The 25,753-nt window shown below is 39.6% G+C and overlaps 1 protein-coding gene and 1 long non-coding RNA gene across 8 annotated transcripts in view; one reads left to right on the forward strand and one right to left on the reverse strand.

The window, feature by feature from the left end:
• Positions 1-25,753, reverse strand: part of DPYD (dihydropyrimidine dehydrogenase) — a 680,031-nt gene that overhangs the window by 271,710 nt on the left and 382,568 nt on the right. For 6 of the 7 annotated variants that reach the window (XM_075936591.1, XM_075936588.1, XM_075936587.1 and 3 more), the window contains 3 exons: positions 14,778-14,885; positions 11,267-11,436; positions 9,379-9,589 (listed from right to left, as the gene is read on the reverse strand). In XM_075936591.1, the coding sequence (XP_075792706.1) occupies positions 9,379-9,589; positions 11,267-11,436; positions 14,778-14,885 (489 nt within the window). Of the gene's footprint in view, positions 1-3,098; positions 3,711-4,242; positions 4,426-9,378; positions 9,590-11,266; positions 11,437-14,777; positions 14,886-25,753 lie in introns of those variants that run through there. The other variant, XM_075936593.1, reaches the window with a different exon arrangement.
• LOC142830588 (uncharacterized) overlaps positions 1-25,753 on the forward strand; it is a 122,345-nt gene that overhangs the window by 27,997 nt on the left and 68,595 nt on the right. The gene's annotated exons all lie outside the window — the stretch shown is intronic.

The raw sequence follows: 25,753 nt of genomic DNA on the forward strand, positions 1-25,753 counted from the left end.
AGTTCTGAAACATGACTACACAAAAATAAATATTAAAAGCAAGATAACTGAAAGTTATGATTATCTGTTAATTCACATCATTGTGCCAACTTACACAATTCCAGCAAATACACTACTCAAGATTTTGATAGCTAATTATAAAAATATTTTAGCTATAAATACTATATTTGCTTTTCTTAATTAATATTTATATTTTTGGAGCATTTAAAAAAATTAAAGATGTTAAAGAACATACATTTCTTACCAACAAATTGCATTCAACTGCTTGGAGTGTGTGAGTAGCTCCTTTCTACTCCCGCCTAGTAAACAGAATTCTGAATGAAACCAGCATTGTCAATAAGGTCTCTTGCATTAGCTCTGTACTGCATTTGTGGCTAAAGTACTGTTTTCTCGTCACAAGTTTTCTTTTTTTTTTTTCATGGAACTACTATTTCAGAAACCACCACTTCAGAAACACAGGGAAAATTTGCAGCCCCCTGTTGATGCAAATCTCTATTGTTCCAAGAAAAAAAAAGTTGTGTATGGTCTGGGCCTTCAAATCAATTGATCTAATATTTAGTAGCATGCAGAAACTATACGCAGCACCAGAAACTGTTAAGAGTTTTTTTTTTAATTCCTTTCATTATTGTGAAGAAACTCTCATATTATTCTCACCTTTCTGTTTTATTTGTCATGGGTTAATGAACTTTCAATCTACTAATGCAATGTATTAAGTACTGGCATTTTTAAATCAAGTTTTCTAAACAATATTTAATAAAAGGGATTTTGTTATTTACTATGTAATCAGAAATTTTGAATGGCCCCAAAGGATACTCCTGTAACTCACGGACATGTTTTAGGCCCCAAAATGGCAAAACAGGAAAGCAGGGACAGTCATTGAAAATGCAAAGGCTCCCCTGAGGTTATTTATTTTATTTAGGCCCAATTATAAAATTGTTTTCTTGCTCGGTGTGCTGCTCAGTAGTAATGCAGACTGTGCCCACAAAAAAAGCTTCCTTTCACCAAAATAAACAAGCAGGAAAACATCAAATGCTCTTCAAGTATTTAGTATAAACAGCAACTTGATTTTTAACTGGTGTAGAGTTTTATAAGGCAACTGTTAACTATCCAACTCTCTCAGGGCATGTTTACACTGGAGAGTTATTTTGAGATCTCTCCCCTTCTTTCAAAATAACAAAGCAAGCATCCACACTACCAAGCTTGTTATTTCAAAATAATGGGCTTGTTATTTTGAAATAATAATGTCTGTGTCTATGTCTACACTGCAGATTAATTTCGAAATAAGCTATTCTGGAAGAAATCTTCTGAAATAGCTCATTTCAAAATAACACATCTACACACAAAATGCTCATCAAAATAGTGGTTTGCTATTTTGAAATAAGAGTGTCCACACTGATTGGATGCTAACTCACATTTAAGGCCACCTGGAACCACTTCAGGCAGGGCATCAGGTCAGAAGTTACTTTGTATGGCTGCTTGATGTTCTTGCTTAAAGGAATAGCAGTGTTAAAGGCTTTTTCTCTTTGCCTATGTCCTCAAGGGGCAGAAAAGCCTTTTTTCTGCCTGCTGTGGTAGCCCTTATGGACATCTCAGCTTGCCAGACATGGAGCTAGAGCTGCCTCTGAGCAGTCTTTGGCTACTGCAGCTTGTGCTGCAACTCATGCATCAGCCCTCTGAGAGTTATGCAGCTGGAGCCTGCCCACCTCCCTGGACACCAGTGCAGACTGGTGGGACTGTATTGTCATGGAGCAGTGGGGAGACCAGAAATGCCTCCAGAATTTCAGGATGAGAAAGGACACATTTCTGATCCTCTGTGAGTGGCTCACCCCTACCCTCAAGCAATGGGACAGTCACATGAGAACCGTCAATCCCCTCCAGAAGTGTGTCACCATCACCCTTTTGAAGCTCACTATGTCAGACAGCTGCTGATCCATCAGGAACCAGTTTGGCATGGGGAGATCGACCGTTGGGGCCGTGCTCATACAAGTATGGCATTATTGAGCTATTGTTCCAGGGTGGACTGCAGGAATGGGGTTCCCTGGAGAAAGAGGGGGTGAAGGATGGTGGTGCAAGTCCCTTTCCCGGGATGTTTTTTCCGTCCCACCCTCACAAAGCCTTGCCTGGGAGTTGAGTATGTGGGGGGTTACTTCTGGTAAGTGGGGGAAGTGAGATGGGTAGAGGAACTCCCAGGGGCCCTGGCACCCCTGTGATTCTCTGTTTGTCTCCTTCTGGAGGTGGTAAGGGCCATCAAGACTATCCTGCTGCGCAGGGTCATCCACCTCGGTGATGTGGTCGCCATCATCACCAGGTTTGCTGACACGGGCTTCCCCAACTGGGGGGGCGGAGAAGCTATTGACTGCACTCACATCCCCATCCAGGCCCCTGACCACGGGGCACCTCTCTTCATCAACCAGAAGAGATACTTTTCAATGTTCCTGCAGAGCGTCACAGATCACCGGTACCAGTTTACCGACATCTAGGTCGGGTGGTTGGGGAAGGAGCATGAGACATGTTTCTTTAGAAACTCTAGCATGTTCCAGAAGCTGCACTCTGGAACTTTTTTCCTTGACCACACCATCAGGGTTGGGGACATGGACATGCCCATCTGCCTGGTGGGGGATGCAGTCTACCCTCTCTTGCCGTGGCTCATGAAGCAATACACCAGTCATCTCTACCCCTCTCGGGAACTCTACAATTCCAGGCTCAGCAGGGCTCACATGGTCGAGGAGTGTACCTTCGGCTGTTTGAAGGTACGTTTCAGATGTCTCCTCACCTGGCTGGACCTTGGAGACTGTAACATCCTTCACATGGTGGCCGTGTGTTGCTTGCTCCACAATGTGTGTGAGCAGAAGGGGGAGGAATTCCTGCCAGGGTAGGGGGGTGGAGGCTGACTGCATGGGCAGTGCCTTGAACAGTCATACACAGCTGCTATCTGGCAGGCTCATCAGGGGGCCGTGCACATCTGGGAGGCCCTGAGAGAGAGTTTCTCCCCGGGGCCCAGTGACACTCTCCCCTAGACCACCCCCTTAGGGGCCTGTGCATCCCCCCACCCTGCCCTTTCTCCAACAACCCTTTCCATCTCCCCTTCCTTGCTAACACAATAAACAAAAAATTTGTTTTGAAAAAATAATATCCCTGTTTCTTTTTATTTGTAGTCAAAGTAACTGGGGAGAGACTGGGGAAAGAACCTGGGAGAGGGGAGGAGATGAGAGAGAATGAGAACAATGGAGGGGAAGAAGGGAGCTGGAAGGGGGAGGAGGGGTGAGAAGAGGCTCAGGGCTGGGGCTGGGAGTGGTGCCTTGCTCTGGTGATCCCACCACCATGGATATAGGGCCAAGCCATCCAGGGGGAGGGGAGGGTGCTGGGGGAGAAGCTGGAGGCACAGGAAGGGGAGTGGGAGAAGGAGCGGGAGGAGAAGCTACTGCAACAGCAGGAATTGGAGCAGAAGCAGGAGCTGGCATCAAGCAGGCAATGAGGGAGTGCACGGATGCACACACAAAGCGGCCCTGCTCTGGCAGCTCCCAACAGATGTCCCACCACAGCTGGATGCCTTCCTGGAGCCTGCAGTTGATGGGCTGCTCAAGGGATCAGAGTGCCATGAGGTGCTCCCTCTGGAAATCGTCCATGGGTCTCTGGCCCCTGCGGGTCCCTTGGGTTCAAGGAGGCTGTCCTGGGTGGTGTCAACCACCTCCTTCTCACAGCTGGACCAGCTGTGGAGAATAAAGAGAGCTGGTCAGTCATCCCAGGGGACACTGTGCCTGAAGTCTTGCCCTCATCTGTGAGCCGAGAACGACAGTTCTCAGCTCAGTCGAAGACAACGTGCTTGGTGCAAGGCCATGTGTGCTCTGGCCATTGAGCCCATATCTACAGAGGCCCAGATGTCCCTGGGAGTGGGTAATGCTCTGAGAGTGGCAGTATGCCCACGTGCCATGTGTAAGACTGTTGAGTGTGTGTGTGTCCCCAGCCTCCTTTTAGAGGTGGCTTGTGGAGGGAGGGTTTGCCACCCCAGGTCACAAGTGTGGCAGGCCTCTGCAGACACCCTGTGGCCAATAGCACAAAGGTCCTCTGTGGCAGCCTTCTGGGGCTGTGTGGCCAGGAGCAGCATGACACATGTTTCCACATGCACAGACTGCTGCACGATTCCCAGATCACAAGGTCTGAGCAAGGAGGAGACAGCTACCCCTCGCTGCTGACACCTTCCCCCTCCCACGCCCTGTGTGAAGGGAACGTGATGGCACTCACATGATGTTCCTTCCCTGGCCTCGGACAACTCCTGGGACACATCCACAGGGATGGGTACTGGCTCCAGGGTCAGGAGGGTGCTGGTGCTGGCCTTGTCCGGCTCCTCCTCTTCCTCCACTTCCTCCTCCTCCTCTCTGTCCCCGGTGAAGAGGACGACGCGTATCTGGAGCCTGGAGGCCACAACTGGGAGTGGGGAGGGGGGTGTGAAGGGAATGTCCTGCCCCCCGGGAAACAGTCATGGTCTTTGAAATAAGGGCAGGTATGGGGTTTTACCCCAAAGTGGGAGTTGCCTTCCCTGGCCCCAGCATATGCTTGGTGGAGCTCCTTAACCTTAAGCCACACCTGCTCCTGTGTGTGGATGTGCCCCTTGTTGGCTAGGCTCTTAGCCATCCGGCCATAGATGTCCTCATTCCTGCATCTGATGAAGAGATCCTGGGGGTTGATCTCATTGTCCCATGCCTCAATAAGGCCCAGGATCTCTGCACCAGACCACACCTCTTTCGGCCCCTGGTAAGTGCTTGGGAGCCATATGACTGCTCCCTGGGAGCAGTAGAAACCTGGGTGGAAGCAGCAGACTGGCTCATCTTGGGGGAAAACTGAGGCAGTGGCAGTTGCAGGGTGGCTCTGGGCTATCAGGGCCTCCTGTTAGTTACAAGCCCTTTTTGCTGAGGCTGTAGCTTTAAGGGCTCCAGGGGAAGGGAGGGATATAGAGTTTGGCTGAATGTGGACAAAATGGCCAGCAGGGCATATTGGGAAGGGCTGGAGACCCCTTATTTTGAAATAGCTGCAGCTGCCCCGTCTACACTGCCCCGGTTTCTAAATAACTATTTCAGAAGATGCATTATTCTTTGCAGAATGAGGTTTACAGATATTGGAATAAGCCGCCCATTATTTTGAAATAATGCAGTTGCAGTGTAGACACTTGCAGCATTATTTCGGAATAGTGGCTGTTATTCTGAAACAACTTTGCTATATAGAAACACCCTTTGTGAAGAGGAATATGTTTTTTTCAAAATCGTTATTTCAGGAGTTATTATTTTGAAATAACTTATTTCAAAATAACCTGGTAGTGTAGACATAGCCTCAGTCAACAGCTTCCCAGGCATACTGTGGACTTTGCAGTTCTCCTAAGATTTTGTGAAAAAAAAAATATATATATTTCTCTGATTCCCAAAGGGATAATAAAGCACATATCAGAATGCTTGAAAATGTAATCGAATTGCATTTTAAACATAAAACTTAAAAACAGCAACTGCCTCCTTATGAGCACGAGTAAAGTAAGATATAAAATTACTAATTACTCTGCAAGAGCAAGAAACATCATGATGACAATAATAGACTGACAGAGCCTTTCCATCCTAACTTCCATTCCTGTTCAGTGTGGCTGATAACCAAATGCTTATATCTCAGTGAGCTAAACTTTAAGCATGTGTTTCAATCCTTTCTTGAGAGAATGACTTTCTGAATCAGAGCTTAAATCCTGTTTTCATTTATTTTTAAACTTGCGATGTGCCAAGGATTTAAGTTCTCAATGAGCCTGAGTGCATATGATTTGCTTTAAGACTTCCAGTTAATGAAGAGGTATAAGCAACTGAAAATGACAAACCCACAAAATAGTAAATTATTTTCATAGTTTTTACTCTTTAACTGTTCCACTATGTGAGACAAATTTCTGTATTCATCTTGCTATACCCATAGGGTGTGTCTAGACTACAGGGTTTTGTCGACAAAAGTGGACTTTTGTCGACAAAACTAAACCTGCGTCTACACCACCGCTGAGTTCTGTCGACATAACATCGACAGAACTCAGCAGTTTTGTCGACGCTGGTAAACCTCATTTTACGAGGAATAACGCCTTTACGAGGAATAACATCGACAGAAGGCATTATTGCTTCTAAACTGTCCTTTGTGTCTACACTGCCATGTCGACAAAGCAGCTTGCTTTGTTGACAGAACTGAATGTAGTCTAGATGCTCTTTGTCGACAGAAGTTTTGTCGACAGTATCTGTCGACAAAACTTCTGTCGACAAAAGCCTGTAGTCTAGACGTACCCTTAGACATATCAAGTGAAACGGAGGTATGTTATATAGGCCCAATCAGCTCATCAAGTTAAAGCTGTAGCAAGACTGCATATGGACATACTTAAAGACAAGTAGAGAAAAGCAAGTTGTAGCCTGAAGAATGAACAGAATTTATCACTGATAATCCATATGTTTGATTTGTGAAAACCTTTTCAAAAAACTTCTAATAGCAAAGATTGGTGAGGGATTGAAATAGGTTTTTGAAAACATCCTCTCATTAAAACTAACACCAGCAAAATAGTGGCTCATGACTCCTTTGAAAATTCAGATCTTATCTTTGTACCTCCTTGATGAGATTGATTGCTAGACCACAAGCAACAAAGATACTAAATTATTTTTATGACAACATATCCACAACTGGAAAGATTGTTCCTGTGCAAAGAGTCTTCAGTCTCCTATGTGCTTCTTATTTACTTCTTAGACCATTAGATAACTGCACAACAGGAGGCACAGAATGAGCATCACTGAGTACTGTGGATGCAATTTCCTTATAGATAACAGCACATCTCGAATTAAATGATCAAATCATTGGTTATGTACACAGTAAGTGAACACCAGGAAATTACATTTATAGATTCCTCAAAAGAATGGCTTTGTCCCCCTTTCTTTGTTTCAAAACCTAAAATCGCTCTGTGATAACATGTTGGATTAAAAATGGTAAATACTGTTCCTTAGTATCACTATTATAAAATGGGAAGTACTGGATATCTAATTTGTGTTATAGACAGCTCTTTTGACCCCTGTCAGCAACTTTCTGAAATTCTTAAAATGTTCTTATAGCTCCTCTTCATTATTTAATTTTTGTTTTCCTTGTGAAGGTCAGTAAATTCTTCTTATTTCACCATTTGTTCCAGAAAACTCAAAATCATGTCCTTATTTCTTTTCTCAAGAAAAAGCAGAGGTAAAAATGTCCTTATATATGGCTTCAAGACAACAACATATATTGGTAGGCTCAGCTTTAATTGCTTTGGATTTACTACTTGTTGTGACTGAGAAGTTCAGAAATCTTAGACATGTTAAGAAAATAATAACATAAGAAGGGCCATACTGAGTCAGACCAAAGGTCCATCTAGCCCAGTACCCTATCTTCCCAACAGTGTACAATGCCAGATATCTCAGAGGGAGTGAACTGAACAGGTAATCATTACTTGATCCCTCTCTAGTCATCCATTTCCAGTCTCTTACAAACAGAAGCTAGAGACACCATTCGTACCCCTCCTGGCTAATAGTCATTGATGGACTTAACTGCAATGAATTTTTCTAATTCTTCTTTGAACCCTGTTAAAATTCTGGTCCTCATAACATCTTCTGGCAAGGAGTTCCACAGGTTGATTGTGTGCTGTGTGAAAAAATCTTCCCGTTGTTTGTTTTAAACCTGCTACCTATTAATTTCATTTGGTGTCTCCTAGTTCTTATGTTATGAGATTTTGAGCTGTATTTTGCATGGTTTGGGAGAACCAAAATCTCTGTTGCTAATATGATGCCAGTAGGATTTCCACATTTTTACCAGCATTATCGCCTGAAGCACTTTAAAGTAGTAAATGGGAAGGAGTAGATAGGAGGAGTCAGGTCCATTCCTTCATTAGGGCATTCATGCTCAAAATTCTAGGATGACATGCCATGGAGTAATTTCCTGGCATTAATATTCTTGGAGGAGGTATTCAGGTCCATCTTTGGGACACCCAAGATCTAGATCACTTTTGTGAACATCTCCCAGTTGAGGCTCAATTAATTGTTATCCATTTCTCCTCTTCTGAGACAACTGGCTTTGATATTTAATACACCTTTGATGTACAATGCTTTAGGGAACTTAGGATCACTTCAATCTGTTCAAAGAAAAGCCAAGCTTCTCCCATCAGTTTTCAGCTCCTGCTTTTTCAGCCTCTAGTCCATGAGGAATGCTTGTGTGAGAGTCTGAATCCCTGCTGACTCTGAGCAATACAAAGGACCTTCATCCATCCAGCTCATCAAAGCAGCCCTTAGTTCTTAAGGAATGATTACAGTCGGATAAAGAGAAAGTGCCATCATACTAGTGCAAATATATTTCAAGTACAGATGGGTATGCACTGCAACATTTGCATCTACATCTGACTTGTGAGAAGAGTTTGGATCTTAAGTTTAAGGACAAGCCATCTCGACTATATATTTTTAGAGTTATATTTGCTTAGTTTGCTAATATCAAGATGAAGATTGTAGATCCTTTGTAGCTGTGCCCAAGCAAGCTGTATTAATTTCTTCTTTCATTAAGAACAGAATTGTCCATTTACGTTCTGCTTCCACAGTTCCCCTTTTTCAGTGATATATGAAGCAGTCGCAACACAACTTGATTTTCAGGCAACTACTTGAATTTGCAATTATTGCACCTAGTGTATTTTAAATTTTCACTTGTAGACTGAATTAATTTAAAAAGGAAGTTACATATATGGAATAAGTACCTAATTCTGTGAGATGTTGGGGATAAAATGGGTGGAGTTGCAATGGCTAAGAACCATTTTTGATTAAGCTTTAATATGGAATGCTGCAATGTCATTCACCAAAGGATCACTTTTCCAAAATTAACTGCACTTGGAAAGGTTGATGATCTGCAAACACCTCGTGGTTTACAAACACTAAAGCCTGGATTTTGGCTTGATCTCTTTTACTTGGTTATAATTTTGGGACTATATTGCACAGTAATATTCCCACACATTGAAGAACTTCTCCATAACTTATGCACAAAGGTGTCATCAAATGATTAGTTATTCTGAATACTCAGCTTGAGATACAATAAAAGGGACAAATCATCACCAGGCAGGTACTCAACACTTTTTAAAAACTGAGTCTCTTTAAAATGTCTCAACTTGGGCAACCAGAAACTGAGGCACCCAGCCCAAATTACTTCTCGCTGTTGAACACTGAGAGCTAAGAGCTCAATTCCACTCTCCCACAGCCCCTTTATCCTGTCGTATTTAAGGTCAACATTTAGAAGAGGAATGCCAAAATTCCAAAACTGTGAATAGTAACAGTACTAAAATAATAATAGGCTGTTACATAGCATATTACAGCTGAGTATTACCTTTAAGATCACCTAAAACTGAACCAAAGGCACTGATCACCACATCTGCCTTCAAACGGACAACCTGATCCTCATCTTCAATCCAGTTTCCAGCTTCAACTTGTTCAGTTCGAACAAATTCCACAGCAACAATTTTTTTACCTTTCACTACAACCTTACGAGGTGAGAGGAAAGGCAAAAATTCACACTTTTCTTCTTTTGCAAGTTCCACCTGTGTAAAAAGTTATGCAAAGATTATTGTTTTCACAGAGAGGCTTTGATTCATGATGTTTGTACACATTCCATATTTATCAAAAAAAGATTGCTATGTAGGACTACAGTCTATTCTTGATGTTTACTCAAAAGTCTCCAGTGATATTGAGTCAATCAACATAACCACCAATGAAGACAAGCATTAATGTTTCATATTTTATCCTCTGAAATTCGGGTAGTTTAGATCTAATGCATTTGTTTTGTCTAGAAAATTGATCATCAAAGCAAGAGGTCAAGTTGCTTTGGGCATGATTGACCTTTTGTAAAACCTTACTGTATTTTATCCCAATTGACATTTACTTCTTTCTTTAATTATTCTTTCAAACTTTGTTCTAATACCTACCATATAATTGAAGCAATAAACAAGTCTATAGTTTCTGGAATCAGGTTTTTTTTCTCCTTTCGTAAATACCGTACTATATTTGCAATTCTCCAGGCAGCATTTGGCCCTACATGATTATATGACAAATAATCTCTTCCATCTCAGTTACATTCTACAACATCTAGTAATGTTTGAAACCTGAATAAGGGCTATGCTTGGTTAGGGGCAATTTTTACTTTATTAATTTCTAATTTGTAGTGTGATTTAGTTAATAGGTATAATTACAGATTTTATGAATGACAACCTTAAATGAAATATAAAGATTTGCACATGCACACACAGAGATCATGGTAGTCTGAATACTGATGAAGTGAAAAACCGATCAGGATATGAATCTATTTGAATAAGCTTTTTTAAAATATCTCCCTCTCCATCTTGCATGTTTGCTTTATGGCAAGGAAAACAGAAGCAAATTATGCACATTGAGAAATTATATTGCTTATTATGTCCCTTCACCTCCTTTGTGTAACTACCAGGTCTCCAAAGATGTACACACTCTTTAAAATACAGAACTATTTTCACATAAATTACATGACTGAGGTGCATTACATGTCTCATTAGTACAGATTATACAATAATCCAAAGTATGTGCCAAATAAAACCAGCAAAATCTAACAGTTAAATTAGAATGAAAAAGGTTTCATAATAAAAAATGTTAATCAGAATCAAATAAACCATAAAAAGATATGCAGAATGCCATCACTCACCAGCCTTTGATAGGTATTCGACACATAAATAATTATAATTAACCTTTTTACGTGTCTAGTTCCTAGCACTTTTCTGGATCACTTAAATTCTTTAAAGCATGTCCCAGAAATGCACATTCCTTGGAAAATCAGAGATTCCTGAAGAGTCATCAGTAATACTACAAAGGCTGTAGTGATTCTGGTACATCTCATAATTTGTTATCTGGAGGGCATATGTGAGTTTAAATGTTTCTTCATATTTTATACTTTATAAACTAAGGACACAAATTTACCGTTATATACACAAGTGAAACTTTCACTGACTTCACAGAGAATTGCACAAGCCTAACTAAGGGCATAAACTGACACAGGGACAACATAAATTGAGCCTCAGATATTGAGCAAACATTTAAACATTTCAATTTTATTTTGATGAATTAAGCCTTACATAACACAGTTTTACGTGCTTGAACAATTTGGGCCCTGTATAAATAATAATGATAATCAATGTTCCATCTAATAAAATCAATATTGTTACTACTACAAAAAATGTTCTGATCAGTTTTACCTCCTCAGGAACAGCCCTGATATTAGTGAATCCCTTTCTGAAGACCACAAATACACGGCGAGCTCCACAGCGTAAAGCAGATGTTGCACAATCAAAAGCAGTGTCTCCTGCTCCAAGTACAATCACAGTTCCCTGTATCAATGGCAATGGAGAGTGACAGGCACACATTCCTGGATGATGAAAAGAAAACCCCATTTTCAAGTGAGAACCATTTCTGCATGACAACTGAAAAAGATACTTGCACTCAAAGCAGTGTAAAATTGCATCTTCCAGTTTCCAAGCATGGAGTGTCACTATCAAATTATTCTGCTTCATTGAAAGACAGTTATATTCCCACTTTTAAGATATGCTCATATATGTAATTTCATAGTCAGTACCCTTAGCAGCAGTGCCTGCCCATCATGGAGGATTATAAAGTACAATACATTTTTTAAGAATGTAGGCTCTATTATACTGGATTCAATCAATTTGAGGTCATCAACTCAAAAATTAAACTTTTGACTAATTTCATCAGATTCATTATTCTCTTAAGTAAAAACCATTTTTATAGTTTATAAAGAGTGACATTCTGTATATTTCTAACATCTTTTGATTTGTTTATTGCCCTATTGGATAATTTAATAATATTAATTTCTTAGCCATATGAACTAAGTAATTTTTATAAAAAAAACTCTGAATATATCCTGGTTATGGCATAGTTACCATAAAATATTTGATATTGCAGCCGGACATGTGGAAGTAAAATTATTAATCTTGCAATAATTTCTAGGGACCTTGTTCTGAACTTATTCTGTACTGGTTTTCTGGAGACTTTATTTGCAAAAAATGAAAGAGAGAGAAGACGGACCATCTGAGTATTCATTATGCAGGGGACTTTACTTGATAAGTCAGTTGTAAGAGATTCTTAAGTGAAACTGAAATGCAGTGCATGTGCTTGATATTCTGGATTGTACTTTAGCATCAGCTTAAATGTAATTAACTGCTGATTAGAGAAATTACGGTAATTTTTAACATTATACCAGAAATAATATAAATCTATAATCTCAATGAGTCAATGACAGTTTCACTCTGAAGTATTTGTGTTGACCATATAATCAGTGTTCTGTATCTCTTAACTTAGTGCTATACAAGTTGTGAATTTTCACAGGAAGGGTGCAGAAGCACAAATATAAATTTCTTTAAAGAAAATAATTTTAAAAATTTAAATTCACAAAAGAAAAACAAAGATATCCTAATCTCCAAACCCCTTCCCACTTAAAAAGACATACCATACGCTGCAAGGCCTGGTCATTTTCCCATGTGTCTATGACAAGGGGATCTGATTACTTTACTACGTCTGTTTCTGTCCAAAATAATTTATCTCCCAAGTGAATTCAGTCCAATGAAAGGTGGTAGATTGACAGCAATGGAAAATGAACTCCTTTATTTTATGAAAAAACAAGCAGAATATGGGAGATGACAATGCAAGGAATGTCTATGACACAATTCCAACATGCCTAAAAATACTATTTTAAATGAGCAAGAAAGAACTTTAGTCCCATCAGATCTTGGTTTCTCTCAGAGATAAGACCTGAGTCCTGCAAAAGGGTGCAAAGAACTGCCCACCACAATAACTTGCAGGATTGGGGCCTAAAAGTTAATAGGAATGTTCACATGTCTAAACATTGGTGGGAAATGCATATGTAGATATTTATATTTCACACACATTTGTTTTTAATGTGGAAGGCTATTTCTTGGAACCAATTTGTGGGAATATAAATTCATAAGCAATGGAGCTGAAAATTGAGTAATAGTTTTGGTGGAGTGTTTCAAATGGGGATAACTAATATGTATATTTATTTGTGGGTGAATCTAATCACTGGAGAATTATCTTGGAACTAAGAAAAAATATTTTGTTGGATGACTAAATATTATTTTTGAATTTTGTGTTTTAAATAGCATGAAGATCTTAGACCCTTGGGCAGACACTAGAAAAAGTAATGTTGTAAAAGAAATACATTTATTAATGTAGGATACCAAATATCTAGGCAGTATGGATGAAAATATTTTAGAGTGATCTGAGAAACTGAAAAATTGGTCTGTTTCCTCAAAGTTTAAACTTAACCTTTTTGGACTAAATCTAATAACATTTATTTATCATCTAGAAAATACAATATACTTCCTCAATGAGAGATGGTTTTTTAATGCACATGGATCCTGATCTTGCAAACATATATATATATATATATATATATATATATATATATATATATATATATATATATATATATGTGAATAACTAAGTATTCAGATCATCCCACTGAGTTCAGTTTTGTGTCTTATAATATAAATCTCTGTATTTTATAACTGTTTCAAAGTGATAGTTTTAGTTTTGTATGGTTTGATTTTTATGTATCAATACATGTTTTATGGTTTTATAGTTCTTCATCACATCTATTGTAATCAACTCTTTCTCAGTGATTTCCTTCCTCCTATTCCCCACATTTTTGTTTCTAAATTTATTTCCAGCTTGAGAAAATGGACAAAAGTAATCTATTAAACAGATGAGGGATGGAATAGAGAAGAGATAATTTTTTTCTTTCTGCGACACTTCCACTTTGTACTAAAAAGGGATAACATAAAATTTTACTTTTATAAGCAGGAAACAAAGCCCCTGCAATAGACATTTGAACAAGACGGTGTTTGTGGGGAAACTGATAAATAAGCAAGCAGCCACATTCAAACCACGTGAAGTTTCTGAATGATTTTCAGGTGTAGTGCCACGTAGAGCACATGGAACTGTTCCATTCTGTAGGTGATAATGGCATAATTATAGTATATAGATTGTATTGCATATAAGCCTGGAAAACTAAATATAGAATTATCATTTGACTAAAACACCATCATATACTGACATCCCAAGTCAAGCAGTATGTGATTTTATTTCTAAAAAGGACTATTCTTAATGTTTAGACAAGCATGGTACTCTCCATAACCTATGTAGACCAATGTATGTTCATTTTTTCAGGCTGGCAAACCTTTATTCAACTTCAAGTTTTCATGAGCATCTTACATTTATTAGAAAAGTGTGTAAATGTATCAATGATAAACATGATGAGCCTATGTAATTTATCCAAATATAATTTAATTAACATTGATAAAATGTATAATATAGCATATAATTATTTATAGTAATTTATAATCTCTATATACAAGTGTGTATATATATATATATATATATATATACACACATATACAAACTTCATTTTCTTTGTTGTAGAATTGTAATCAGATTTTCATTGATATATAACCTCCCCAGTTGACTTTCATCATCCCTAAGGGGACTGTGACCCTCTGGTTGAGAAACAGTGACCTAAATCATACATCTTTCTTGATCTACATGTACCGTTTACTTGATATACCACTGTATAAGTGTCTGTGTGCTATGGGACCCCATTAGTACTAATATAATTGCCAACCCTCTATTAAGCACATTTAAAATGATATATTATAAAATGATATACTCACACACCTGGTTTACTTGCCATTGCTACCAGTGGTAGGAAGTCTTTAGATGTGTAGAAACCTTGATCCATTCTCAGTCCTTGGAATATACCATCTTTCTTTGGCTCTGGTAAACCTGGTACATATAATTTTAAGCAGGTAATTTAGAAAATTTCACAGTTTGAGAAACAATAGTTAAGTGGGATGAACAATTTCAAAAACCTCCAAAATACCAACAACTTTACCAAACCACCAATCTGCAGGTCTATTTTTCTGAAACACCACAATGCTAACCAGTAAGTTTAATCAATTAGGAAGGTACATAAGTACCAAAAGTATTGACTTGAGGACATTTGTTCATCATCATCACTGGGCATAAGTATCAAATGGCATATCTACTTGAAGACATTTGTTCATCAACATTAATGGCTGTTCTTGATTTTTTTCTGGAATCTCCGAGTTCTTATTGGTCTATATTTATTTATGGTTATTAATATCATATAGTTTTACAGCAACAATATGTAATAAGGTAGAGAGACTTGACAATTAAATCAAAAGATTGTGCAGTTGGGTAGCAGAAAATATGGATTAGATGACATGGGAGTTAGGAAGTTATTTTTCATCCAAATTGAATGAAATAATGTGACATTTTCAACAGAAGTCTTGACTTGTATATCCGAATTAGCATTGATCTAGTTAATAATTGTAAAATAATTAGTAATTATATAGTATAGATAATTTCAGCATATTTTTTCATGGGAAAATACAGACTCAAGAAAACTGAAACTGTTTATAGAAAGAATTGGAGTTGATGAATTTCCCAATCTGAAAAAAGAACTGGGGTGGGAAGTTACCTGTTCACTGTTCATTTATGAATATGCTGAACATCATTGGTCCCAATACACATCCTCACAAGACCCTGCTATTTCTCTCTCTCCACTATTAAAACTGACCATCCAGACCTATCCTTTGTTTCCATGACAGGACCTTCCAGGACTACTTAGTTTGCTTAAGAGCCTTTGATGAGAGGCCTTGTCAAAAGTGTTCTGAAAGTCCAAGTTGTAACATTACTCAGGTACAATCTGGACTGTTGAGCAGCTGTGTCCCCTCAATTCTCTAAGGGAGCATCTACACAGCCGGGCTTAACTCAAAAGAAATTACACAAACTGAGCTACATCATAGGTTATTTCAAAATAGCTTATTTTGAAATTGGGAGCATCAATACAGCACTTATTTTGAAATTGAGCACTCTTCCTCTGACTTCCCTTACTCCTCGTACAATGAGGGTTATGGGAGTCCTAGTAAGAAGTCCTCTATCTTGACAGTATTTTGACATTATTTCAAAATAACTGCCTGCGGTGTAGACGTGGACTAAGTTATTTTTAAATAATGTTGCTGTGTAGTTGCACCTTGATTGGATTATATTGCAGAGGGTTACCAGCAAATTCCCAGTCCTAGATTTGTCCCTAGAAATCTGGATCATATACTGTCCAGTACCTTTCTTGCCTATACAAGCTCACAAAAAGTCTGTTGTTTCATTAACAGAAAATGATAAGCGCAAACTTCATTATTTCAAATGAAGTTTTCCAAATACTTCAATCCAAGCACACAATGGTTTAGATGAAAAGAAAATTAATTTACTACAAAGAGATAGATTTTAAGTTATTACAATTAACGAGTCACAAAAGTCCAAATTGGTTATAAAGAAATAAAAGGTAAAATGCAAACTAATATTTCAAATGTTGATGCCACGAGCAGAGGTAAGTGGAGAGAGATAATTGTGGGCCTCTGTTCCTCATTTTTATAACACTTTCTCCTCTATGGGCTTGCCTTCACTGCACCAGGGACTGACACTGCAGCAATTGACGCACTGGACATTGATTTATCACATCTGCTTAGATGTGATGAATTGATTTGAGAATGTTCTTCCATGGACACCTGTACTTCACCAGGATGAGAAGAGTAGCCGGCGTCCATGGGAGAAGCAGCCCCCACTGACCTTCCTGCACACAAGACACCACAGTAAGTAGGCCCACTTCAGCTACACTATTTGCGCAGCTGAAGTCAGGTAGATTAGCTTGACAGTGGAGGTTAGTGTAGACAAGGCTTTTGAGAATCAGCTCCAGCTGCATACAATCAATGGCCAGGCTGTTCTTTTGCCAAGATGAAAATCACCCACTTTCACCTTTCTTTTAGCCAAAGAATGGGCCCTTAATGAAGTGATAGTCCATTTGATTTTGTCAGCACTTTGCTGAGACTTTCTTTTTTTTTTGAGGAACTGATTTGTGCTGCTTCCCCAGATTTGAAATAGATCTTAATAATATCATACAGCAGACTCTTATAGCTTTACATACAATGTTGCCACAGATTTTAGCAGGATAATAATGATCAGCAAACTATGAGTTTTCAAATGATACCTCAAAAGACATTCTTTGTACAAAATGTATCACAGTACTGATGAACATGGGTTATCGCAGGGCTGCTCAACATGTCGCCCGGAGGCTGCATGCAGCCTGTGGGTGGGATCCTTTGAAAATGGCCTCCACTGGAAACACTCTCCACAATGTCAGAGCATCTCCCAGGCAAGATGAGCACTGAAAGATGCAAGTGGACGGGCTGGCTGGAACAGATGGATACAGGTTTTTGGCATTTTTAGCCCCCAGGAAGGAGGCGCTGGGAGTGCTGGGGCATTGTGAGAAATGCTGGCTGCTTAGCCTTGTGGGCAGAGCCTGAGAAGTGCTGATTGACTCACAGTGGCCACATTTGAGTCCGATGCCGTGGCTAAAGGCTTAATCTTTGTATTCATGCCCATTAGTGTGAAAAGCTATTTGCATATATTGGCATGTTCTGTGAGTATCATTGTGGCCCTCTGGGCTTCCAAAGTTTAGTTGCCCTGGCATATAGCATCACACTAGAATATTATATCCACTGGATCACCCTTGTACACATGTTTCTTGACACCCTCAGAAAACTCGAACAGATTGATAAAATATTATTTCCCTTTAAAAAAGCAAGGACACTCTTCCCCAACATATTGCATTCATTTATGTGGCTGATCATTCTGTTCTTTATTATAATTTTTACCAATGTTCCTGGTACTGGAGTAAGGACTGACTGGCCTATAATTGCCAGGATCATCTCTGGATCATTTTTGTGAAAAAATCAGCACTACAATAGCTATCCCTCCAGTCATCTGGTACAGAGGATGATTTAAGTAATAGGTTACATACCACCATTTGTAATTCTGCAATTTCATAACTGAGTTTCCTCTAAGATAAATATGACCTGGTCCTGGTAACTTATTACTGTTTAATTTATCAATCTGTATCAAAACCTTCTTTATTGACACCTCAATCTGGGACAGTTCAAAAGATATCACCAAAAAGAATGGCTCAGATGTGGAAATCTCAGTGAAGATGGAAGCAAAGAATAAATTTAGCTTCTCTGCAATGTCCTTGTCTTCTTTTAGTGCTCTTTTAGCACCTCCATCATCTATTGGCCCCCAATAATTGTTTGAAAGGCTTCCTGAATCAGATGTACTTACACGACTTTTGCTGTTTGTTTTTGTGTCTTTTGCCAGTTGTTCAAATTCTTTTTTGGTCTGTGTAATTATATTTTTATACTTAAAATGCCAGAGTTTATGCACCTTTCCATTTTCCTCAGTAGGATTTGACTTCAATTTTTTAAAGAATGGCTTTTTGTCTTTAATTGTCTCTTATACTGGGTTGTTTAGATTTAGTGCTCTTAGGGCATGTATACACTGCAGGGCTAAAGCCAAAATAAGCTATACAACTTCAACTACGTCAACTGCATAGCTTAAGGTTGAAATAGCGTATTTCAGCTTTTGATGCTGTCTATATAGCAGGAAGTCCAAGGAAGATCACTCTTCCTCCAACTTCCCTTACTCTTTGTAAAATGAGTCAGAGTAAGAAGTCCTTCAGCTTGCCATTATTTTGAAACAATGGCTTGCAGTGCAGACACATTGTTTGTTATTTTGGAATAACATTAGTTACTCAGAAATAACGCTACTGTGTAGACACAGCCTTTGTGTTCTTTTTAATTTGGGCTATACATTTAATCTGAGCCTCTATTATGGTTCTTTTAAAATGTTTCTATGTAGCTTGAAGGAATGTCACTCTTGTGACTGACTGTTCCTTTTAATCACAGAATCACAGAACATTAGAACTGGAAGAGACTCAAGAGGTCATCAAGTCCAATCCCCATCCACATAGCAGGACCAAGCACCATCTAGATCACCCCTGATAGATGTCTGTCTAACCAGCTCTTAAATATCTCCAGTGATGGAGATTCTACAACCTCTCTAGGCAATTTCTATTCCTCATCTGTGCTTAGTTTTCCTTTTTGAAATTAAATGTTGTTGTGATGGGTTTCTTTGGGATTCCCTCCCCCTCAGTTCAAACATGTTAAATTTAATTACATTATAGTCACTATCACTGAGTGGTATAGCTATATTCATCTCTTGGACCAGATATTTGCACTACTTAGGTCTACATCAAGAATTGTCTCTCCCCATTGTGGGTTTCAGCAATAATTGTTACAAGACGAAGAACTTCTAGACACAATTAATGACTATCTCAGCATCCTGTCCTGATGTAACCAGTCAAAATGAGGATACGACAATTACCTGTTTCCATAACTGGTGTTCTTCTAGCTATGTCGCTCATGTCCATTCAACATAGGTGTATATGCTTGCACATACATTGGTGCTATAAGATTTTTCCTTCAGCATTACCTGTAGAGCACCAGGTCCAGCACCCCAAGGAGTGGTGCACACATGCCACACTATATAGGGCACTCTCCAGACCCTTCCCTCCTCAGTTCCTTCTTGCCAGAAACTCTGACAGAGGGGAAGAAGGGTGGAGTGTTGAATAGTCATGAGCAACACATCTTGAAGAATACCAATTATAGAAATAAGTTTTCTTGTATGAGTGCTTGCTCATGGCCATTCAACATAGGTGACTAAGTAGTATCTGCTGAGGTGGGAGTTTCAAGGGCATGCAGACAGCAACACTGCTCTACCGAATGTCACATCATCCCTAGCATGTGGTTGGCTAACTCCACCACCAGGTAGTTTGGTGCGGGGTGAGTATACAAATACTCATGATCCTTGGAGGGCACAAAGTAATTCCTTTCCACCCTCTTGGAGATAGATAGGATGAATGAAGGAGTCTACCACAAAGCCTTGGAAAACTTGGCTACTCCTTCATGTAACAGCAGCTAGTACCGGATGGCCAGGGACCCCAAAGAGGGAGTCTGAGGTCTCCTGTAATTCCTCCACTTGGAGATTCAGGTTGGTTGTCATCCTCATCACAAAGTCCTGATGGACCTTCATGTCATCAGGCAGGACCACTGGAATGGGTGCCGCTATGGCTTCATCTGGTGCTGGCTTGGCCCAGTTTGGCCACTTCAAGTGATGTGGGCTGATCATCCATTTCCTCTTTCAACTGAGAAGTAACTGATCTGGTTGCCTACAGTGTACACATCCAGACAGGGGCACCAAAGGGGCCTCTGATGCTCTAGCCACCGATCAGGAAACCTGGGGCTAAACAATTGTGTTGGCCACTGAAACCACGGGGAGTGACTTATATAGCACAGCATGCGTGCGCCACTCCAGGGGGCACTGGACCCAGTCCCTTATGGAGACTGCTGAGGGAAAATATTCCAGCATCAGTGCACTTTGCGAGCATACAGACCTATGCTAAATGGAGCACTTGAAGAATTAAGTAGAATTCCCCTTTACTATTGGTGTTTCTATTTTTGGAGCCTTTCTAATCTCCCTGAGCATTTCACAACCTCCAGCACCATCCTAGTCAGGTGGTTGGTATCATACTATCACTATCACTATCCTCTTATTTTTTCAAGCATGGACTCCCCATCCATAAACAAATCCTAAAGAGAAATTAGGCCTATTTATGAACTAGGAGTAAAATTAAAACAATGATTTGTATATGGCTGAACTACTCAATTGCTGTTTTAAAATCACCCTGGAGAAGCATGTGCAATGAAAGTAATGAATACAATGACCCAGATCCTGCACTATAGCTATGGAGACTTCACTGATGCTATGCGGAAAAGGTGGGTACAAAGCTAACTTTATTTCATCTTCGCACTCCAGTTCTGGGGTTGTCTGAGTAATAAACTTGTCCCTTCTGTGGTTGATGCTGGCTGCCTTGGAGATACCAGTGACAACTCCTGAGCTGACAATGAAGTTGGTAGAATTCCATTAGGCAAATCCTTTTCCAGCTAAGTTAAACTAGCCTAATATTTCCATATCTCATGATTTCATTGTTAATAATGATATCCTGTGCATTTCTTAGAGTTCCAGCTCCTGGAGTCAAGTGATTACATGACAACGTCAGCTTTCATTTCAAAAGAGTAAGCATTTTAAGTAAATTTCTAGCACTTGTGGCTGCCAAGAAAAAAGACTGAAACAAGACCTGAATTAATTATAAGTGTTTAGAAACCAGAAGGAAAATTATATATGTCTCAAACTGTCATGATCTTTTTTATAAGGCACGATTAATGATTATTGAACATCTGTGACTAAAAATAGACATAGCTAGATGTTGAGAAAAAATAGGTAAACAAATACTTATGCAAAGTCGGTGTCTAATAGTTTAGAACACCTGAACATCATTCTTCCTCTGGAAGTAAGAAAATTTGCTAATGAATAATGTGTAATAGATAGTCTGAGGTTCTGTCAGTTAATTGACGGGAATTTATTAAAAGTACATAAAATATGTATATGAAATGGATCTAAAAATTGTACAGATCATGAGTGCTTTCTCCCCTGCTATTTGTAAGTTTTTTATCATTTTAAAATAGGTGCTGCAATAAGCAGCCCTACAGCATTGTACTTTCTTCTAACTCTCGGTTTGTAAGCCTCTGCCCAAAAGGGAGGAAAGAGTTATGGGAGATCTGAGCCATGGCTGCTACTGGGTTCTACACTACCAGAGGCGACATTGCATCCTCAATTCATGTGCAAAACTCTCAGTGACATTAGCATGAGTTCCAGTGTGAATTCAAAGCAGTATTTAGCCCTAATCTGTCACACACCCCTTCAGCTCCTGACAGGCCTCTGCTGCTTTATTTACCTGTGCGTCTGTAGATATAGGTGCTTATAGATTATTTTGGCTGCGGATCACTGCTCCTGGCCAATGAGAGCTGTGGGAAGTGGTGTAGACCAGGGCACCATTTCCAACATTCTCATTGGCCAGGAACAGTGATCTGAAGCCAGTGGGAGCTGCAAGCACCTGTATCTTGGGAAACACAGGAAACTACAACAGCAACCCACCAAGGGCTAACTTTAGTGAATATATCCAGCCCACAGGCCATTTATTGCCCATCACTGCACAAGAAAGGTACAATTTAAAAAAGCCACCAATGATAGAAACAATTTAGGGCAAAGTGACTATTCAGAAGAGAAAGAGGATTTGGAGACACTATCCATCCAGGAGAAACACTCTGAAAATACATTGAAGAGATGCCTTAAACCAGTGGTATTCAGGCCTTAGTAGTTCAGGAGCCAAAATAGCAATCAACATTATCCAGAAGAGTCACAGTAGTGTAAATTAATTGTTTCATGTACTATACATTATTCTCACGTCAAAATATCTGACAAAGCATTATTATTTTATCAACTACAAATTTGTTAGCAACACAGCAAAATCATCCTGACTGGTTAATAACTTAGGCTATGTCTACAGAGTTGTTTTAGGGAAAACGACCATTTTTCTGAAAAAGTTTCACTTTTCACTACAATCATATTCTTTCAAAAAAAATTGAAAGAACAGAGGGGTTTTTCTGACATTGGTAAACCTCTTTCTACAAAGAGGAAGCCTTTCTCCAAAAGAGCTCTTTCAGAAAATGGCGCGTGTGGACGGGGCTGAGAGAGTTCTTTCGAAAGAAGAGAAAAGAGGAAAAAGCACAGGAGCCTTGGTGGCCACTCTGTCCATAGTAATCACAGCTTAAATGCAAGATAGCATCCATTGAGAGTGGACGCTATCTTTTGGGAAAGCAGATCGCTTTTTCAATGCACTTTTCCAGTGTGGATGCTCTCAGAAGTCTTTTTGGAAGATCTTTTCCAGAAAAGCTTCTTCCAAAAGAAGCCTGAAGTCTAGACTTAGCCTCTGACAGACTAATAATTAAATCACATAGTATTTTAACATCATACGCTGCAGAGTGCTACAGAAGATACATTAAAGAGATATATGTGCCTTGCAAGCTTCAGTCTGAGTGTCACTACTTTAGAGAGAGATTGTGCTCCAATACTAAGGTACAATAGCTACTGGCCACCCAATAAGTAGACTCTTTTTTGGGTACATCTAGACTACAGGCTTTTGTCAACAGAAGCTTTGTTGACAGATACTGTCTACAAAGCTTCTGTTGACAAAGAGCGTCTAGACGACATCCAGTTCTGTCGACAAAGCAAGCCGACATGACAGTGTAGATGCAAAGGACAGTGTAGATGCAATAACGTCTTCTGTCGACAGAACTCTGTCTACAAAAGGCATTATTCCTCGTAGAATGAGGTTTACAGCCATTGACGAAACTGCTGAGTTCTGTCAACGTTATGTTGACAGAACTCAGCGGCAGTGTAGACACAAGTATAGTTTACTTGACAAAACCCTGTAGTCTAGATACACCCTTTGGAACTACATCAGGGTATGTCTACACTAGCCCCTAGTTCGAACTAGGGAGGCTAATGTAGGCATTCGAAGTTGCAAATGAAGCCCAAGATTTAAATATCCACGGGGAGTAACGGTAGTTCGAATTAGATATCCTAATTCAAACTACCTACTCCGTGCCATGTGTAGCCGCGGGCACAGAGTTCAGACTAAGGGGGATTTAAAAATGGCGGTGCCCGGGAAGATGCAAATGAAGCCCGGGTATTTAAATCCCAGGCTTCATTTACAACTCCGGTTGCCTACCTAGCTCGAACTACCAAGCTAGTATAGACATACCCTAAATGACACAAGTTCTGGTCAGTATAGTCTCTCCACTCAAAATCTACCTAACAAGTCATCAAAGAGACCCTGTTGTTTAGTATTCCCTGATCAGAAACAATCATTCATCTCCAAATTCCCTGCCTGTAACATATACCAAAGCCTATCAATAATGTCTTTCACTGCACTGAGGAACACACATTGTAGGGGAGTTTCTGGAGGCAGCAGCTGCGTACTTTCATGGTTGCCAGTGGTAACAGTTGGATGGAGATGGGGGATTAAGGGTGTAAAATCACTGTTCAGTGTCAGATAGCTTCAATATAATTTTACTTTCATTTCCTTTGTATTATCACTTAAATTGTTAACAAAGATGTTTCAGTTAAGTTCTCTGGGTTTTTTTTCATTGTGGAGCTTTGCACAGCAACAGTTATTTTACTACCTAATTGTCAAGAACCCTTTATAATTAAAAATTAGCAAATTCATGGCAGGGAGAAAAGGGTTTGTGGAAGGAATGAAATGGCTTGCATTTCCATGGCACCAGACTTTTAATAAATCACAGGCATGTGCTGTGAATTCTGCTTATCCCTGTCATACCCTTTGAAAATACTTTTCACTTGTGCACATTTTGCTTTCCAGGTATGATCAATGTAACTTTTATTTACATACAATGGAACCTCAGAGTTACAAGTACCAGAGTTACAAACTGAGTGGTCAGCGACACATTTCATTTAGAACCAGAAGTGTGTACTCAGGTAGTAACAGAAACAACAACAAAAATAGAACAGCAAATATGGTATAGCACTGTACTTGTTTAATATACACAACTGAAAAAATAGAGGGAAATTTCAAAAAAGATTTGACAAAGTAAGAATACTGTTTCTGTGCTTGTTTCATTTCAATTAAGATGGTTAAAAGCACCATTCTTATTCTGCATAGTAAATTTTTAAAACTGTATTAACTCAATGTTCAGTTGTAACCTTTTGAAAGAATAACCCTAGTGTTTTGTTCACTTATGAACAGCCTCTGTTTCCAAGGTGCTCACAGCTCTGCGGTTCTACTGCACATATACTGAATACTAGCTTTAAAACTTCCCTTTAAAACAGGAACAAATGAATACTACCTCCTCCCAGTGAATGAACACAAATCCTGAGGGAATTAGACAATGTCTGTAGAAATGACTCCTCACTCATGCCCTGTATCTGATCAGGGAGTAACAACTGTGAATTAATCTTGTGGGGAGGAGAGGAGAAATAGAGCTCTCTTCCTTTGAGAGGTCTTGAAGCTGAGTACAGACTCAGGGACAGGATGGTACTCACTGTCTCCCTCCTCCATGCTCCCAGGGGTTCCAAGTAAATACTTTTTGTCGGGCATCCAGCATGCTTCACCTTGGCAGCAGTGGACAAGGGAGGGAGGGACAGGTGGCATCTGGTAGAGGAGGAGATGCTGCCTGTGCCAGGTCATTCTGACTTACTGTAGACAAATAGTTCTCTTTCCCTTCCTGGTACCAGGCAGGCTTGCAACCAGCTACCTATATTGCCCTTCCACATAGTTCCCATTCATAAGGGGAAGGAAAAGATAGAGATTGGAAGAGGAGTTGAGTTTTTGCACATCCATAAATGTCATTAAACTGTTTCCCCCCTATCCAGGCCCTTTAAAAATCTACCAAACTTCTTCTCTCCTTTTCTACCCTGATTTTGTTTGTCCCAGGGACTGCCACTGCCAGCATGACTGAGAAAAACACAGATTCAGGCAGGGGTGCAGTGACTGCTTGTTAATACTCTGTTATTGCTTCCAATAAATGTTTTACACTGGTTCATAGGATTCAATGAAATAATTGATTTGCAGCTGTATCTTGATCAGGGACCAAACTGAGGTGGAGTGTAGGTTAGTGTATGGAGGGAGCTGGCTTCAGGCACATATCACTAGAGACAGATAAGATATTTCCAAGGAGTGCAGACTGCCTTGTAACTTCCCAGCCTCAGATACTAGTTCTTGCCATGGCCTAGGTTCTTCCCTAAAGGACTCCTCACAAGGGATG

The sequence above is a fragment of the Pelodiscus sinensis genome, chromosome 9, assembly GCF_049634645.1.
Source record: "Pelodiscus sinensis isolate JC-2024 chromosome 9, ASM4963464v1, whole genome shotgun sequence".
Classification (NCBI taxonomy): Eukaryota; Metazoa; Chordata; order Testudines; family Trionychidae; genus Pelodiscus; species Pelodiscus sinensis.